This window comes from Thermobia domestica, chromosome 14 (assembly GCF_964235325.1).
Source record: "Thermobia domestica chromosome 14, izTheDome1.hap1.1, whole genome shotgun sequence".
NCBI lineage: Eukaryota > Metazoa > Arthropoda > Insecta > Zygentoma > Lepismatidae > Thermobia > Thermobia domestica.
In genome coordinates, this window is record NC_137467.1 from 44,550,177 (window position 1) to 44,567,094 (window position 16,918).

The following is a 16,918-nucleotide window of genomic DNA, read 5'->3' on the forward strand; positions in this document are numbered from 1 at the left end:
TATGCGTCCCATCTGAATTTCGATACAATTTCTTTTGCATCGTATTGTATCATTTTTGCTTCACCGGACGTGGGTTAAAATTTCACCTCCAAGGGGGGTGTGGAACAAATTAATGCTGTTACATCCAAATTTTTCCGGGCCACCCCTACTTCTCAGTAATTTTCAAATCATTTTTGACCCACTCTTACCCTGCACAAAACATAGAAATAGGCATATTAAACGGAACGAGTACAGCACAATGCAAAACAATAATTTCGAAATTCGATCAGAGCAGAACAAGCGTTTTCGGTGCTTTGACAGACCGTTTTTTGTCCAATCACAAAACGTGGAAATTGGCGCACATAAAAGTACAACACAACCAAAGGGCGCGATCCTAGGGGGACCCGGGACTCCCAAAGCTCATGTGGCCCCTATTGTATTTATGAATATACCATATTTGGCATAATTTGAATGCAAGTTGTCTTAAAATCCTCACATATATACCTTCTGCATTTGAAAGCCCCCCCCCCAAATTTACAGGGAAATCGGCGCCCTTGACACGACCGCAATACAATGCAGTATGAATTATCTGGAAATTAGGTAGGAAAAGAACAGCAATGCATTCTCAGCACTTTAGAGTTCGTTTTGAACCAACTTCCGATAGTGCATAAAATGTGGAGGTAATTTTGACCACTACTTCTAGTAGTTCACAAAGTGGCACAAAACAAACACAATTCAATGCAAAAGAAATCTCAAAATTCAATAGGGGCGGAACAGCATTTATATGTTCCTTCCAATTGGGGGTCATTTTTGACACTTCTTGGGGCGAAAAATCGTGGAAATAGATCCACAAAATGACACAAAAGGATGCAACGTTAACGTATCGAAATTCAGATTGGGCTTGACCCACTTTTTGTGGCGCTCAAAACATGAAACAAGCCGAAAAGTGGTACAAGATGATCAGAATGTAGTGCAAATGGAATGATCACAAATTCAGATGTGGCGGAACAGCCAAGTTTCTTCAGCACTATTCGAGAAATTTGTTTACCCACTTCTGGTGACGCACAAAACGTGCAAATAGGCGCTACATGATCACAATATAGTGCAAAAGGATTGACTCCAAATTCGATGGGGACGGAACAGCTGTACCTCCTCAGCCTTTTGAGGACATTTTCTAATCATAACTGGTAGCACACAAAACGGCACAAATCGACCACCATACAATGAAAAAGGAGTCGAGTATCTTATTCGAGGAGGGAGAAACAGCATTAATTTCTTTCGCCCACTTTGTTGGTCATTTCTGACCAACTACCGTTGATGCAGAAAACGGACCACAAAACGAGTACGAAACGAAACGATACACAAGGAATAGTGTCGAAATTCAGATGAGGCGGAAAAGTTAATGACGCTCTTAAATAGTTGTGTAGCTATTTCATTCCAACTTTTATTGTATGAAGATCGTTATGATTATGGGTCACGCGCTATTCTACAGATACAAATTAGAGTTTTGAGTCTGCTTCTTAGGATTACTCAAGTGGGGCTTATAGAGAAAAGTACGCAAATTTCGCCCACTTTTCTTCTAATTCTTATAGCACTTATACTTAACCCTTTAATTGGAAAGCATTGATTATCAATAACATTAAAATATTTAGTTTGCTTTTATGGTTTAACCATGTCTTTCGGATCATAATTTTGTAATTTTTAAAATTATTTTTGCACTTTGGTTACAAATAACAGCCTGTTTATTTCAAAGCAATATTGCTATAAAATAGGTTTTATGTGTTGCTACTGAGCGTGAGCAGCATTGCCCTATTATGGTAAAATATCAGAAGAATACTTAGCAATTAGCAGCAGTTTTGTTGAAATATTTTCCTACAGAGCAAGAAACCATAAACAAATAAAAAAAAATAGAAAAAGAACTTTCGCGGAACGTAGGAGATAAAGCTTCTACAATACTAAATTTGACTGTCCCCTGTTGACGAAGATTAACTAACTAACTAACTAACTCTATGGCCTATGGAACCCGGAGGTTCAATGCCGCGTTCACAAAAGCTCTCCACTGACTTCTATCCTTAGCTAACTGCCTCCAGTTTCTACTTTGTATTCCTATCTCTGCGAGACCCATCTTAATATTGTCCTCCCATCTGCGCCTAGGTCTTCTTAATGGTCGTTTTCCGATTGGTCTTCCAGTCAAGACTTTGAAAGTGTTTCTACTTTCTTCCATTCTAGCTACATGACCCGCCCATCTAAGCCTCCTAGACTTGACGATCCTAACAATGTTGGGTAAATCGTATAAATTATGTAGTTCCTCGTTATGAATTTTCCGCTATTCCCCATTCCCGTTCCTCTTTGGTCCGAATATTTGTCTCAGGATCTTGTTCTCAAATACTTTCAGTCTATGTTCTTCCCTCAGAGTAAGCGACCATGTTTCGTAACCATACAGAACAACAGGCATGATTATAGTTTTGTATATTTTGTATATCTGTTGACGAAGATTAGAAATATCTAACAAGCGACCCGCAAATCATGTATATGAATATTGTATGAAAGAAATAATGCCAATTAAATAATCTCTGAAGTTATAATTCGTGCGGATAACGCAATAAAATGCGATGTTGCTTGAGAGCAACAATACCAAATAAGGGGTTAAAGTTATTGAAAGCAAATAAATAATTCTATTACTTCTACACACTATTCCCTAAATATTCATTGCAACTTAAAATTAATCTATGCAATCTACATGAAGAAAGTATTTATTTTATTCCTTAATTCCAAATTTTTCATTTTGAAAATTGGCTCCAAATTTCGTCCAGTACATATCTTTCCATGTGCTAAAAATTTGCATGGGGCTAATACTGTAATGTTAGCAGGTTCGTTACTTCACGCGATAATTCTTGAACCCAAGTGATTTTTTCTCAGTATTTCAGCCGAATTCGTTAATAGAGTCAATCTATTAACATGTTAACGAGTAACGGTAACTTACGTTCGTCCGTTAATCCACATGAGAACTTCTAAACGGAAGCGAATGTTTGAATTCTTATATTTTTGGTAATAACTAGAGCGATTATCTCAGTCTAGCTTAGTAATGGAGTCAATTCGTTACCATCATTATGAGTAAAGGTGACACACATCCGTCCGTTACTCCACACGATAACTCTTGAACTAACACAAAATTTTGAGTTGAGTTGAGTTGATTTTAGTTTAGCGTCCCTTTCAGTAGCGAGGCTATATGAGACGTGGACCTACTGATTAACGTGGAATCCGAACAACATGAGCTCCCGCCGGGAATCGAACCCGGCTCTCCCACGCCAAAGACGCGTACGCTATCAGCTCAGACACGAGGGAGCTCACAAAATTTTGAATTCTGTTACAGGTAGCTAGATTACAAAACAGGTAGCTAGATTAATTATCTCGGTCGGGTTCGTTAATGAAGTCAACCCGTTAAAATATTAACGGGTATCGGTGACTCGTCACTAGCATAACGGGTAATGGTGACACACGTCATCCGTTACTTCACACTATAACTCTTGAACGAAGGCGAATTTTTGAATTCTGTTTTTGTAACAGGTAGCTAGAGTAATTATCTCGGTCGGGTTCGTTTATGAAGTCAATCCATTTAGATCTAAAGGGGTAACGGCGATTCGTTACCATCATAACGGGTAATGATGACACACGTCATCCGTTACTACACACAATTACTCTTGAAATGAAGCGAATTTTTAAATTCTGTTTTTGTAATAGATAGCTAGAGCGATTATCTCGGTTGGGTTCGTTAATGAAGTTAATCCCTTCAGATCTTAACATTTAACGGTGATTCGTTACCATCATAACGGGTAATGGTGACACACGTCATCCGTCACTTCTCACTATAACTCTTGAACGAAGGCAAATTTTTGATTATTTTTTGTGACAGGTAGCTGGAGCGATTATCTCGGTTGGGTTCGTTACTAAAGTCAATCCGTTCAGATCTTAATGTTTAACGGCGTTTCTTTACCATTATAACGGGTAACGATGATACACGTCATCCGTTACTCCACACAATTACTCTTGAACGAAAGCAAATTTTTGAATTCTGTTTTTGTAATAGATAGCTAGAGCGATTATCTCGGTTGGGTTCGTTAATGAAATCAATCCGTTCAGATCTTAACGTTTAACGGCGATTCGTTACCGTCATAACGGGTAATGGTGACACACGTCATCCGTTATTTCACACTATAACTCTTGGACGAAGGCAAATTTTTGAATTCTGTTTTTGTAACAGGTAGCTAGAGGGATTATCTTGGCTGGGTTCGTTACTGAAGTCAATCCGTTCAGATCTTAACGTTTAACGGCGATTTGTTACCATCATAACGGGTAACGATGACACATGCCATCCGTTACTAAACACAATTATTCTTGAACAAAAGCGAATTTTTGAATTCTGTTTTTGTAACAGATATCTAGAGTAATTGTGTCGGCCAAGTCTTTTAATGGAGTCAATCCCTTAATATCATCATTGGTAATGGTGACGTTAATGGTATTTATCCAAATTCCATTTTATATGGAAGCATACGTAGTAGAAATTGCATATGTCGTTGTTTCATGGTAGCAAATTTCTTCCAACGGTTGATATATCCACCGGACAAAATTGAAATTTGTAGTGCGTCGTTCTTTCTACTGTCGGTTAGGCTTTATTTTTTTCATAGTTTGGTACAAAGAAAAAGCCATGAGAGGATACAAACGTGTTTCTTGTCCTAACAAGAAACTTCATGCAGCTCTAAATGCTCTATTGGCGGATCAAGATGGTAAAAACTGGGGACTCAGACTATGATAGGTATATCATGAGTTTACTATAAACTTTCAAAAATATATAAATAATATTCAATTATTTTTGTCACTCAAAACACTGGGGGGCCTATCCCCCTCGGCTCCGGACTGGATCCGCCACTGAGACTTTTCTATTGTTTATGATTTGTAGAAACTCAAAGTAGGATTACGTATATTCTGTGTTATTAATATATATAGGGTGCAAGAAAATGTGATTTTTCAAATAAAGGTTTTCATTTCTGTTTTCGTGTAGTAAAAAAAAAATGCTACTTTTATGTCAGATTATGTTCGTATTTCTCGTTAAAACACGTACGTTTTACTATGAGCTTTCTTTGTAAATCACATGAGAATGTACACACAGCTGTTCACAATAGGCACTTGTCCCTAGTGACAACGGCGCCGATTTCTTTATAACTTTGGGGGGGAGGCATTCATAAAAAAAATACATACTACAATACATATAACAATAAAATATACATATTCATAAAAATATATGGGAGCCCACATGAGGTTTGGGGGGCCCGGGCACCCCCAGGATCGGCGTCCTTGCCTAGTGATGACAAATATGATCCCTCAATTCAGAAATATCATGGAATCGAATCTGTCAGGTTAAATGAAAACAATTAGAAAGGATTTATATATTAATTTCAATTTCTGAGTTCCTGTCAGTGGTAAAGTGTTAGGTTTATATATAATATAAAGAGAAGGTCTTTCTCTTCAATTTAACCTTTATTTCGTTAATATATCTCGATAGGTTTCGAAGATATAAAGGAAAATCCATTGTACAACACAACAATGCCTAACAATTTCTCAAATGTAGATTGAGCTATTATATATTGTTGAATTATTGCCTACCAACATTTTTGCATAAGATAAAAAAATATTTACGATTTACGAAGTGAAACAAACTGGTGACCGCACAGTTTTAGACTAAAGGAAGTGACCATGTGACCTGATTGATACTACTAGGGTAAAAGTTGTTTTTGGTCAACAATATGTAATCAATTCATTATTTTAGTAGCTTTTTTTGTTAACATTAGTCTTTAAATAAACCCAATGCCCTCCCTGTTACCTTGCTACTATGCATCTAGGTAGAGCTTGATTTGATTAGTGAATAGTGAAATGTCTTCCTGTGAAGACCCTTGATTCCATATTTATAGACCTACTAAAAAGAGGTTTTGACTTACAAGAAAAGGGAGAGGCAAACGTACAGGTGTCATTCGAACATGTTTTTATGGCTTACTGAGAATTGTATAATTTCGCCATATACAATTCAATATCAAAGTTATATCAAATCACCTGGTCTATCTCGTCTCACATTTCTTCAAACTAAGGCATTTTTTAAGAATGACAACTACTGAACAATATCTACCAAAGAATGCGCTGTTGTTTGATATAAAGATTAATCCAAAACCAGTTCGAAATAAAATGGAACGTAGTATTCGAAAAATGCTACTAATTTAAGAATGCATCAGTAACGTTAGTTGATCAATTTAGATCTGAAATGACATACTATGTCTGAAAAATAACGTCAAACACAATCAGGCGTGCAGATCAATTTTTGTGCGGATCAAATAAAAATCTTTGGGACGGGATATAATGGTACAAGACAGGTTTGAATACCAAAATATATCGATGAGATCAAGTCTTTCTGCTACATCTGTAATTTCAGTGCTAAACAGGTATGTTTTCTTAAGAAAGTGTACAAATGTATATATGTGAAGCTACGAATTTTTCTGGAGCAATCCGGACCTGATAGTGCAAGGGTGATAAACCAATATTCGACAGCTTTCTATAGCGCTGCCAAAATGTCTTGATCCGTGGCAAAAATGCGAACTAAACTCTCTCGACACATCCACGCGTTGAGCCAATAAGGGCTCAGCTGTTGCTAAGTGAGAGAGCCTTGCAGCCATTGGAGTGAAATTCTTTCAGCCGATAGCAGCGCTTGGAACGGAAGACTAGGTATCAAGTAAATGCGGTATATCTATAGTAAGATATTTATGACTGACAGCATCAAAAGCTTTTGAAATATCTGTGCATATTAAAATAACTTGCAATTTTTTTCAGTACGTGGTAGGTAATATCTCTAAAATGGGTTTGATTAGTTTCAATTGACTTGCACTTATAAAAGTCATGTTCAGATCTTTCGAGATATTTCGTACATTAACACTAGAAGGACCAAAACTTTTACTCCCCTAGAAGTACCGAGCCGTCATTTTGACGGCTATTTAATTCCAAGAGATGTATATAATTTTTCTTTATATTTCTCATATTTTAGCTTGAATTTAATCTGTTTAATCGACTAGCTTATGTTATACGTAAGTTTTTCTCGTGATATAATACAGGGTGATCCACTAAATCCCGTCAATATATTAAATATAATATTAATATCGGAAGTTCGCCCACAGGACAGTGACATGAAAAGTTAAAATAAATGAATAATATCTATATTCCTACGTATGAAATCCTTTCATACTAGTCACGTGATCACCGTACCTGTCCTGTAGACATTGGCTGGGCTACTTTTCTTTAGCCAAATGAACCAAAATAATTAGTTTTATATCGAACTTTTTTTTTTACATGGAAGTGAATTTAATTTTCAATACATTTTTCTTTCAACTTGTATGCACTGAACTTAAGACAGCAACACTTTCCTCGCGCTTACATTTGTGTACTGTGAGTGGATTTCCTGATTGCAATCCATAAACATTTGTAGTGAACATATCCTTTTCCTGGAGGTGGATGTTCCAGTTTCTGATTTTGATTCGAAGGAGCCTTTTCCTGACTCTGGATACTAGGTGGTTCCAAAGTGTTTTGAACTGGGGAATTCTGGTACGTTGCCACTGCTTCCGGGCCCAACGCTTCAAGTGGATCAAGGCTGAGATGCGTCGTTCTTCTGGAGTGGTCTGGTGTGATGGATGAGTCGTTGTTGAGGTGGTTGAGGCGATGGCTATGGCTGAGTTGATGGCTGCGGTCAGGGACGCAGTGGTGGCCTCTATGTCTTCCGTTGTTTCAATTATCCGGCGTGGATCTAACATGTCGCTGAGCAAGGATCTATAGTGGTCCCAGTCTGTTGTGCGCAGAGTTGGAAGGGTTCGAGTTGTGAAGTGGTAGCTGATTGCGATCGTTTGTAGAACGGGTAGATGATCCGAGTCGAGGCCGTGGATAACAAGAGGTACACCTAGGATTGCCAGGTTCGCTGTCAGTACCATGTCCAGTACATCAGGCATCCCGCCGTTTCTGGGATAATGCGTGGGTTCCGTTGGAGCCGTGGGAGTGAAGTCTATGGTGGTGAGAGCGTGGTGGAGGATCCTTCCGTTTGCGTTTGACACATTGGAGTTCCACGCCGGATGTTTACTGTTGAGGTCTCCCCCTAGTAGAATCCGGTGTCCTAGCTGTCGCAGGGCTTGCAGATCTGTTGCGTTGAGGTTGTTGTTGTGAGGCTTGTAGGCTGCTATTATTATTATCGGTCCATTAGCTGAGTGGAGGGTGATCCCTGTAGCTTCCAGGGATTGTAGAGGTGGTAGAGGGAGAGGGTCGTACGGGATACTGTCTTTGATTAGAATTGCTGTTCCTCCAAGGGGTCGGTCGGGACGGTCGGTACGGATGGTGGAGTAGTTGCGGATTTTTAGGGTAAGGTGTGGTTTTAGGTGGGTCTCTGACAATAGGGCTATGTCCACTTCTTCTCTGCGGAGAAAGTCCTCCAGGTTGTTCTTCTTCTTTTGGATTCCTTCTGCGTTCCAGTGCAGCACTTTGACTTGTCTGTTGATTCTTCTTTTAGTCGGTGCCATCGTCAAGGATGGACGCGACTACCTCAAACATGATGGTGATTTTGCTTAGTGGGTCTGTCGTTTCTTTCACCTTCCGGAGTCCTACTCGCAGCTTTTCTAGCATTGAACGAAGATTGAGGCCCGAGAAGAGTTCTCGGATCTCTTTGAATGTGTCTGCCAATGATGGTTCAGTGCGTTTGTCCTCGGTGTCTTCTTCTCTGGATTGGGAGTTGTCCTGGGTTGTTTGATTTTTCTTTGTTTCTTGGTTGGGGGGCCTCCTGGTTTTCTGGTTGGTGTTGTTCTTGTCTTCCGGCGTGACTGCTCCTGCGTAAGATGTAGCGTTGTTTCTTCTGCGGCTGGTATCAGATTTTGAGGGAGGGTCCGACTTAGCTGGTGGTTGGGTCGGCTGTTTCCTCTTGGCTTTGGCCGCCTTGAGCATGGGACAGCCCATGTAGTTGGCGGGGTGTTCGCCTCCGCAGTTACAACATTTTGCCGGAGTGTCCCTCGTTTTCTTCGGACATTCCGTGGAGAGATGGGATTCTTCGCATTTGATGCAGCGAGGGGTCGCCCTGCATGTTTGCGTGGTGTGCCCTACTCGTTGGCATCGGTAGCATTGGAGAATTGACTGACCCTTGTAGGGTTCCACTGCCACTCTGTAACTAAGAAGGTACTTGAGATCGTAAATCTTGTTGTTCGTTGGGTCCTTGGGTAAAGTAACAAGGAATAGCGGAAACAGGGGCCTGTTGCCAGACGGGTCACTGCGTCCCCTCATCTGGACCACATTGGTTGGGGTGAACCCCTGGTCCTTCAAGTCCTGTAGTATGTCAGCCGTTGGAGTGTCGAGTGGCATCTTCCGGATGACTACTTTGATTGGGCGTGTTTGTTTCGGAAGTTCTGTGGCAAATGATTGTCCGGTCTGGATGCAGAAGGCTTCCATCATTTCAAAGTCGCGCCAGGTGGTGCAGTGGATTTTTATGTATGCACTCGGTTGCAGAATTTTGTAGGGATCCTTGCAGTTTGCGGTTAGCGTTTTTATGAAAGTATGTCTTTTCTGGACGTCATATATGAAGAGGGGGGGTATCTTCCTGCTACGGACGGTGTCCTCCGGATTTTCTTCTTCATATGCGGTGGGTGTTTGACCACCCCCAGCGTTGGATGGGTCGTTGGTGGTGTCCAGCGCCGAGAAAGAGTTCCTGAATTCAACAGGTGGCGTAATGCTACTTTCTGGTCTTCTTTTCGCTTTCTTCTTGGGGTGTTGGAACTCTCCTGCGCTATCGGTAGGGTCGTATTCTTCATCACTGGACCCTGCCATCTCGATGGACTGATCTTGGATCTGGGGGGCATCCGCGTGGACGGTTGCACTGTCAGCTGTTTCGTTCATGTGAGGGGTAGAAGTGGTTTGAGCCGTGAGGTCGTGGAGTTCCTCGAGACTCATAGGAACCAATTTAGCCTGACGGGTTGTTCTGCGGCGTTGAACAGAGCCTAAGTTACTAAAACTCATAGCTTTTAGTTGTTTCGCAAGGCTTGTTTCCGGTCCTGCGGGTGGTTTCCTGACGGGAGGCACTTGGTTGGTATGTGGATCACTGCTTCTTGGGGGGGGGGGGCGACCTGAGTGTTTTGTTTCATTTCTTGGCTGACGTCTAAACGCTGTCTAGGAACGTATTGGACGAGCTCCTAGCGGCCAGTTTATCTTTTAGCCGTATTGCTGGGATCTTTTATTATTTATGGGAACAGGACCTAATTTTTATTTTTCCCCAGCCTATGAGCCGGGCTCCCGCTCCAGCGGGCAACTGAGCTAGTTGAAAACAGAAACAGAAAAGTTAAAAATAAGGACGCCCCTCGGGAAAGCCCGCGCCCTGGATAGTGGGTAAGGCATCAACCAACATTCTACATGCCTCTCCCCCATGCAATTAGTAGCCTAAAGCTGTTGTCGGTGGGTGTGTCTCGCGGTTTCTATCTTTTCGGAAGACATTTACACGCGTATCTGTAAATAAAGTGTAAATAGAAAGAAAGAAGAGTAAATTAGAAGATAGGAAAGCGCGTAAGAAGATTTTATTGTCTTGATAGAGGGACAAAAAACCTGGAATCCAGGAAAAAACCCCCTGTATCGGTCATGCTGCATGCAATAGTATTTACATGGCAAAACCACTTTTGAAGGGTGGTGAAAATCCATGTAAAAATGTCTGTATTAATAAATTAATAAATTATATTTTAATTTAAATTACAAAACCTATCTGTAAATGTTACACTAGCTGTGTTGTCTGTAATTGGGAGGTGTTTTGTTAGTAGGGAAGTCTGTTATTTTTTAAGCATGCATATCTCTAATCATTGTCCATGGTCTCGCCAGGTCGTCATCGGTTTGCATCAGTCACAATTGCGTTGATTACCCCTGCTCTATACTGCTATCTCCGCACTGCTTCTTCTGCTTTAATGGTGGTCTGTCTATGTTTGGATTCCTCTTCACAGTATCTGCGTAGGTGTTGCTGATGTAGATCTGGCCTGTAGTGGTTGTAATTGCATTGACTGCATTTCCGAAGATTTTTCTGGACGCTGCTGTTCTTGTTCGTCGAAATGGCGGTTATAGTGCTGCCGTGCTTTGTTGCTAACTACCAACTCTACTGCTAGCTACGCATGCAACATGCACACTGCACCGCACTTTCACAGTCACTAGAGTTCGTCACAGCACTTAAATGTTCGCAAACACTGTAATAAATGTTTATTTCAATGTTTATTTAAGATGTGGGGAATAACAGTTTATATTTTCACGAAAACACGAAAAGATGTCAGGAGCACAGGCACTCGCGTGACGCGCACTACAGCTTCGTATCTCAGTTGTACGTTTCGATTATAAGCGAGCGAATATAGAACAAATCTCAACTTAACGGATTTAGAAGAGTGGCCATATATTGTCTGATGTAGGTTGTATTGACATTTTGACCAGTTGCCCGTTTGTACAGGGTCATCATAGAGAGTTGAGATTTGTTCTATCTTCTTTTATTTAACAATAGCTTTCATACAATATGCTACTTGACCCCCGGTTCCATTTGCCAATTTTGAGTTGGACCCCGCCTGGGACCCTGCGAGTGCCCCGGGAGCAACATTTTTTTTTCATTCAAAAGGTGGTGGGCTCCCAACACTAATTTGATATGTATTCGCTGAGGTTCCTTACCTGACCGTTTCCGAAAAATCTGACCCGGAAGCTGACTTTGTAATGTATAGTATGCAGCTCAATTTCTAACTTTTCACGCTTATATCTCCGCAACGGTTGCGATCGAGGATGTATCACTTTTCGTGTTATGTTCTTTTGGGACAAGGTATCCAACGACTATAGTCTCGACTCGAAGTCAGAGTCGCACTTGGATAGGTTCCCTCGTAAGTTCTAAAAATATCTTTTTTAGGGTCAACTTTTGGTCACTTTTTGCCGTTTTGAAGTTTCAGGTCATTTTTTAATATTTTAAGGTAACTTTTAGGTCACTTGTGGACTTTTTATTGTTTTTCTTCAACTTAAGGAAATCTTTAAATGAACATGGTTTACGGATGTGGAAAAGACGAAGTTGAATAATCACTTTTCTTGCTTCCTGAGTATTGGGATGAAAAACTGCATTCTTAACAAGGTAATGAAAACTAAACTGTAGCTGGTTAACGAAAGGTGGGTGTTGGTAGGTGGCCAAACAGATAGTTTTGGGTTGTTGACCACAAAGGATGTGATCACGTGAATAACTAAAAATGGATTAGAAGGCATAAAAAGATTTTAAACAGGGTTTCATCTATTATTCTCATGTAGTCTACACTTGCGAACTTTTATTATTTAAGAGTGCTTCCTAGTTTCAACTCAGAAGTGAATTGACGTTTTCAGTACCTACAATGCCGTACAATGGACTGATCAATAGAAATAAATGATCAATGGCGTGCAACTAACTGAAACAATTGTTTTTGAAAATGAGTGAGAAATGTTAATTAAAAATCCAATGGATAATAAAAAATGTCAATGTTTAACGAAATAAACGTTTAAGAAAACGCAAGTTTTAAGGTCAATTTTTGTGATTTTTAGGGTCATTTTCCAGGAATTTTAATTTCATTTTATAGGTCACTTTTTAGAAAATTTTAGATCAACAAGATCCGGGCCCTGGTAATAACAAATAATTGCTACTAACAACAAGAATTAGGTTAAAATTCATGGAACAAATCACTTAAATTGTTAATTTGAAGTTAAATTCATAAACGCAATGCAATTTGGGCCTACCTATAAAAAGATTTCTCCGTAATTGGGATAGTTATTATTAAAGTAACATGTTGCACTGTCAAGTGTACACCACGTGAAGATGCTTGGTTTGTATGGGGTGACACTTTCGCAAAATATTGAAACCGGAAGTAGTAGTATATTTCTACAACTTCCGGTTAAAGTAGAATGATTAGAATGGAGATTGTAATATATTCTAGGGACACTTAATTGATTACAGACAACTGCGTATCGCTGTCTGTTACCGGTTTTACTCTATAGCAATAAACGTTAAAACGGGGAGTGATTGATGTCTGTCACTTCCTGTTTGAGTAAAGGGTTAAGAGAGATGATTAATCGATTAAAAACGTTTCTCCCTATCTTTTCTTGTTTCTGTTCTAGATATATCAATATTGAAACCGAAAGTTGTAGTGGATTCCTACCACCTCTGGCCTTAGTAGAGGGTTAAGAATAGAAATGAAACGCATTCTTTGAACGCTTAATCGATTGCAGAAAACCGCTTTTAACTATTTATTACCGCTCTTCCTTTATAGTGATGAACGCTAAAACCCAAAATTGTTTCTACCACTTCAGGTGGATAAATCGCCTCCAGCATCGAAGTCAATTTCTAACTTTTAACCATCTACATTGTGGCACAAATTAATAATGATCTATGAAATAATTTTGAGGCCTTTCGTCTCCGAGGCGGACAGATAGGTTAAGTGAACAAAAGAATTTTGGTAAACCAAACTCCTTAATAAACTTAAGTCTGCGCTTACAGCATTTTCTTTACCTCTACTTATTAATATGCACTGTCAGACAGGGTAAGTACATAAAATACTTTTGGTAAACTAAACTTTTTAATGAACTTAAGTGTGCGCTTACAGCATTTCCTTTATTTCTACTTATTAATGTGCACGGACAGACAGGGTAATAACATAAAACAGTTTTGGTAAATAAATCTTCTTAATGAACTTAACACTGCGCTTACAGCATTTCCTTCACCTTTACTTGTTAATGTACACGGTAGTACAGGGTAAATACACATAAAATTTTGGTAAACTGAACTTTTTAATAAACTTAAGTGTGCGCTTAAATCACTTCCTTGACCTCTACTTATTGATGTGCGCGGGCAGACAGGGTAAATACATAAAACAGTTTTGGTAAATAAATCTTCTTAATAAACTTAACACTGCGCTTACAGCATTTCTTTCACCTTTACTTCTTAATGTGCATAGTCGGACAAGATAAGTACATATGAGAGTTTTGGTAAATAAAACTTCCTAATAAACTTAAGTCTGCTATTACAAATTTTCCTTTACCTCTACTTATTAATGTGCATGGACAGACAGAATAAGTATATTAAAAAGTTTCGTAAACAAAACTACGATTACAGCATTTGTTTCACCTATACTAACTAGTGTGCAGTTTATTGTCTGAAAATAAGTTATATCTTCTCTGATTTTGACACAAATTTACTAAGAAAGCCGAATGTTACCTGTCACAGATTAACTTTTCTGCTTAAGATGTAATAGTAAATAACAATTATATATATATATATGAAACTTACTCGGATATTAGTCCTCCGGAATCACCAAAGAAATCCTTCCGTAGGACTTTGCGGTAATATTCAAAACTGTTCAATCCTTCCCTTATTGGCCATGGCCCTTCGTTCCTGAAAACTTTCTCAAGATAATCTGGATCGTAAAGAAATACAACATTTCGATTCCCAGGTATTCCACTGACTCTGCATATTTTACCGTATTTTTTGTATAGTGCATTAGACATTTCATAAATATCTGTCATAGCGACGTCACCTGCAAATATTGATAGAAAAATGTATTTAATAATCAATTTATAGATATAAAAGCCCCTATAAATACCACCTTTACATATACATTTATGTGTTGGATGGGGAGGATTCTGTCCTATAATGAAATTTAGTGTTATGTTTGATGGTAGTTCACTATTAGAAGGGTCACATTTAGCGAATTTTTCTAAAATGAGTAGCTAGATAAAGGGTGTTTTAAAACAAAGCAGCAGATTTCCAGTAGTCAAATTGGTTGAAATCATTGTGACGTTTACAGTACTTATAAAAGGATAGTCGGAGTCTCAGACGTGATCGCAGTTAATTAATCCCTGGGATACTGCGGGCTGGAAGGCAGTGAAGAACTACCACTCTATTTTCCCCTAGTTTGTGACAGCAGCAAGAGAACATTAGTCTTTTCCAGTTCAAAATATAGTTCCGGAGGTAAAATATTACTCATTTGGATTTCCGAGAGGGAAATGTGTTATGAAGGACCATTTAACTAGAGAATAACAGTGTGGGGAAGAAGTTTGCTGCAGGAAAGAACATAAGGAAGAGTAAACGATTTAGTACAGACATATGAAACATACGTATCATGTTACAGAGACGTAAATGAGAAAATCATTAATTAAAAATGAAACAAAATAATAACGACGTGAATAGGAGTTTGTTAAGTTAGAAAGTTGAGAAGTGATTAATTTTGGTGTACGAATAATTCTTGGTAAGCATCTCAAAGAGAAGGTAGTGAAAGTAGAATTCGTCGATAGCAGAGTTATTATGACAAGGCTTAAAGTAAAGGAGAAGGATCTAGTAGTGACACAAACATAGGCATCAAACTGCATACAATTGAAGAAGTAGAGGAAAATTATGAGTAAGTATAAATTATAGACAGGAAGAAAAGGAATTCATGCAGTAGGAGATTTCAATGTGGTAGTCGTGGAAAGACAGTGTCTTAGGTAGCTTAAATATCGCTTAGGCGAAAGAAATGAAAGGGAAGAACACTGGACAATTTATATAGACAGAATTCACTAATAATTGGGAACAGTTGATTTCATCAGCACAAGAGGATAAGATATACATAGAAATCCTCAATAGACGGTTGAAGATAGCAAACAGACTATGTTATGATTCAGGACAAGTACCAGAATACCTTGGAGAACGTGTAAGCTCTTCCTGGGGCCGATATTTACTCTGATCATAACCTTGTGCTGGATCATAACAAAAGTGGACATTCAATTGATAAATGTATCTAGAAGAAAATAGGCAACAAGAAGTTGAATGTTGAAAGTACGCGAGGAAGTAAGGATTTTTTCATCCGGGAAAAAGTACTGAAACGACGAGAGGATAGATACAGGTAGTAACAGTGAAAACATATTAAACTTTGCATACAGAAGACTGTAGAAGAAGTAATAGGTTACTGCAAATACAGAACAGCAGATATTGCAGAAAATGAAGGAAAGGAGGGCTTGGAAACAGGTTAATACAGAAGAGAACAAAAAGATATACAGGAAGTTGAAGTACGAGTTGCGAAGGGAAACAGACTGATTACGAATGAGTTTTACAAAAGAAAATGTGAGGATATAAAAGAATAAGAAAGAGTGAGAAATATAAAGAAATATACAAAGAGGCAAAATCTATGGAACTGCTGAGGAAAGAAGTGACTATTAAGAAGAAAAATATAAAATAAGAGTGGGAAGATGGTCAGAGAGAGGAGTGAAGACTTCGGATGATGGCAAGAATATATTGAAGGATTGTATGATAGTAGGAATAGACAGCGTAGCGTAGCTTAGGTGTTGAAATAAAATTAAGTACGCGAGGAAGATAAAGGGTTTATAATTCTTCGGTATGAGTTTGAAAAAAGAAACATATCCAAGATAGAGAATAGAAAGGCAACTAGAATAGATAATATACCAATTGAATTCTTGAAGAATATGAGAGACAAGGCTAAAAAGGAATTGTTCCGACTCTGCAAAGAGATATATGAAACCAGAGACTGGCTAAGGAATAAATCAAAGAGAAATTTGAAAATTTTAGCACTAATAGTCTTTTATCGTATACGGCAGAAATTATGCTTTGAATAGAACAGGGTGTTGTATGGAAGAACAAATAAAAAAGTTAAGGAGGAGCAGTTCGGGTTTAGAAAAGATAATGGTACAAAAGATGAAATTGGCTTATTAAGAGTAATCGGTGAAGGGTATGTAGAAAAAAAGGAGAGAGATGTCTGTTGTATTAATTGATCTAGAAAAGGCATTTGACGGCATGAACTGGGAATTAAGTTCTGAAGAAAATTGAGTTGGAATGGAAAGATTGAGTAGATTTATTTGATTTTGAAAATCT

The 16,918-nt window shown here is 38.7% G+C and overlaps 1 protein-coding gene across 2 annotated transcripts in view; it reads right to left on the reverse strand.

The window, feature by feature from the left end:
• LOC145669661 (putative cytochrome P450 49a1) overlaps positions 1–16,918 on the reverse strand; it is a 156,960-nt gene that overhangs the window by 91,565 nt on the left and 48,477 nt on the right. For both annotated transcript variants that reach the window (XM_081737917.1, XM_081737916.1), the window contains exon 3: positions 14,345–14,591. In XM_081737917.1, coding sequence (XP_081594043.1) covers positions 14,345–14,591 — 247 coding nt within the window. The remainder of the gene's footprint in view (positions 1–14,344; positions 14,592–16,918) is intronic.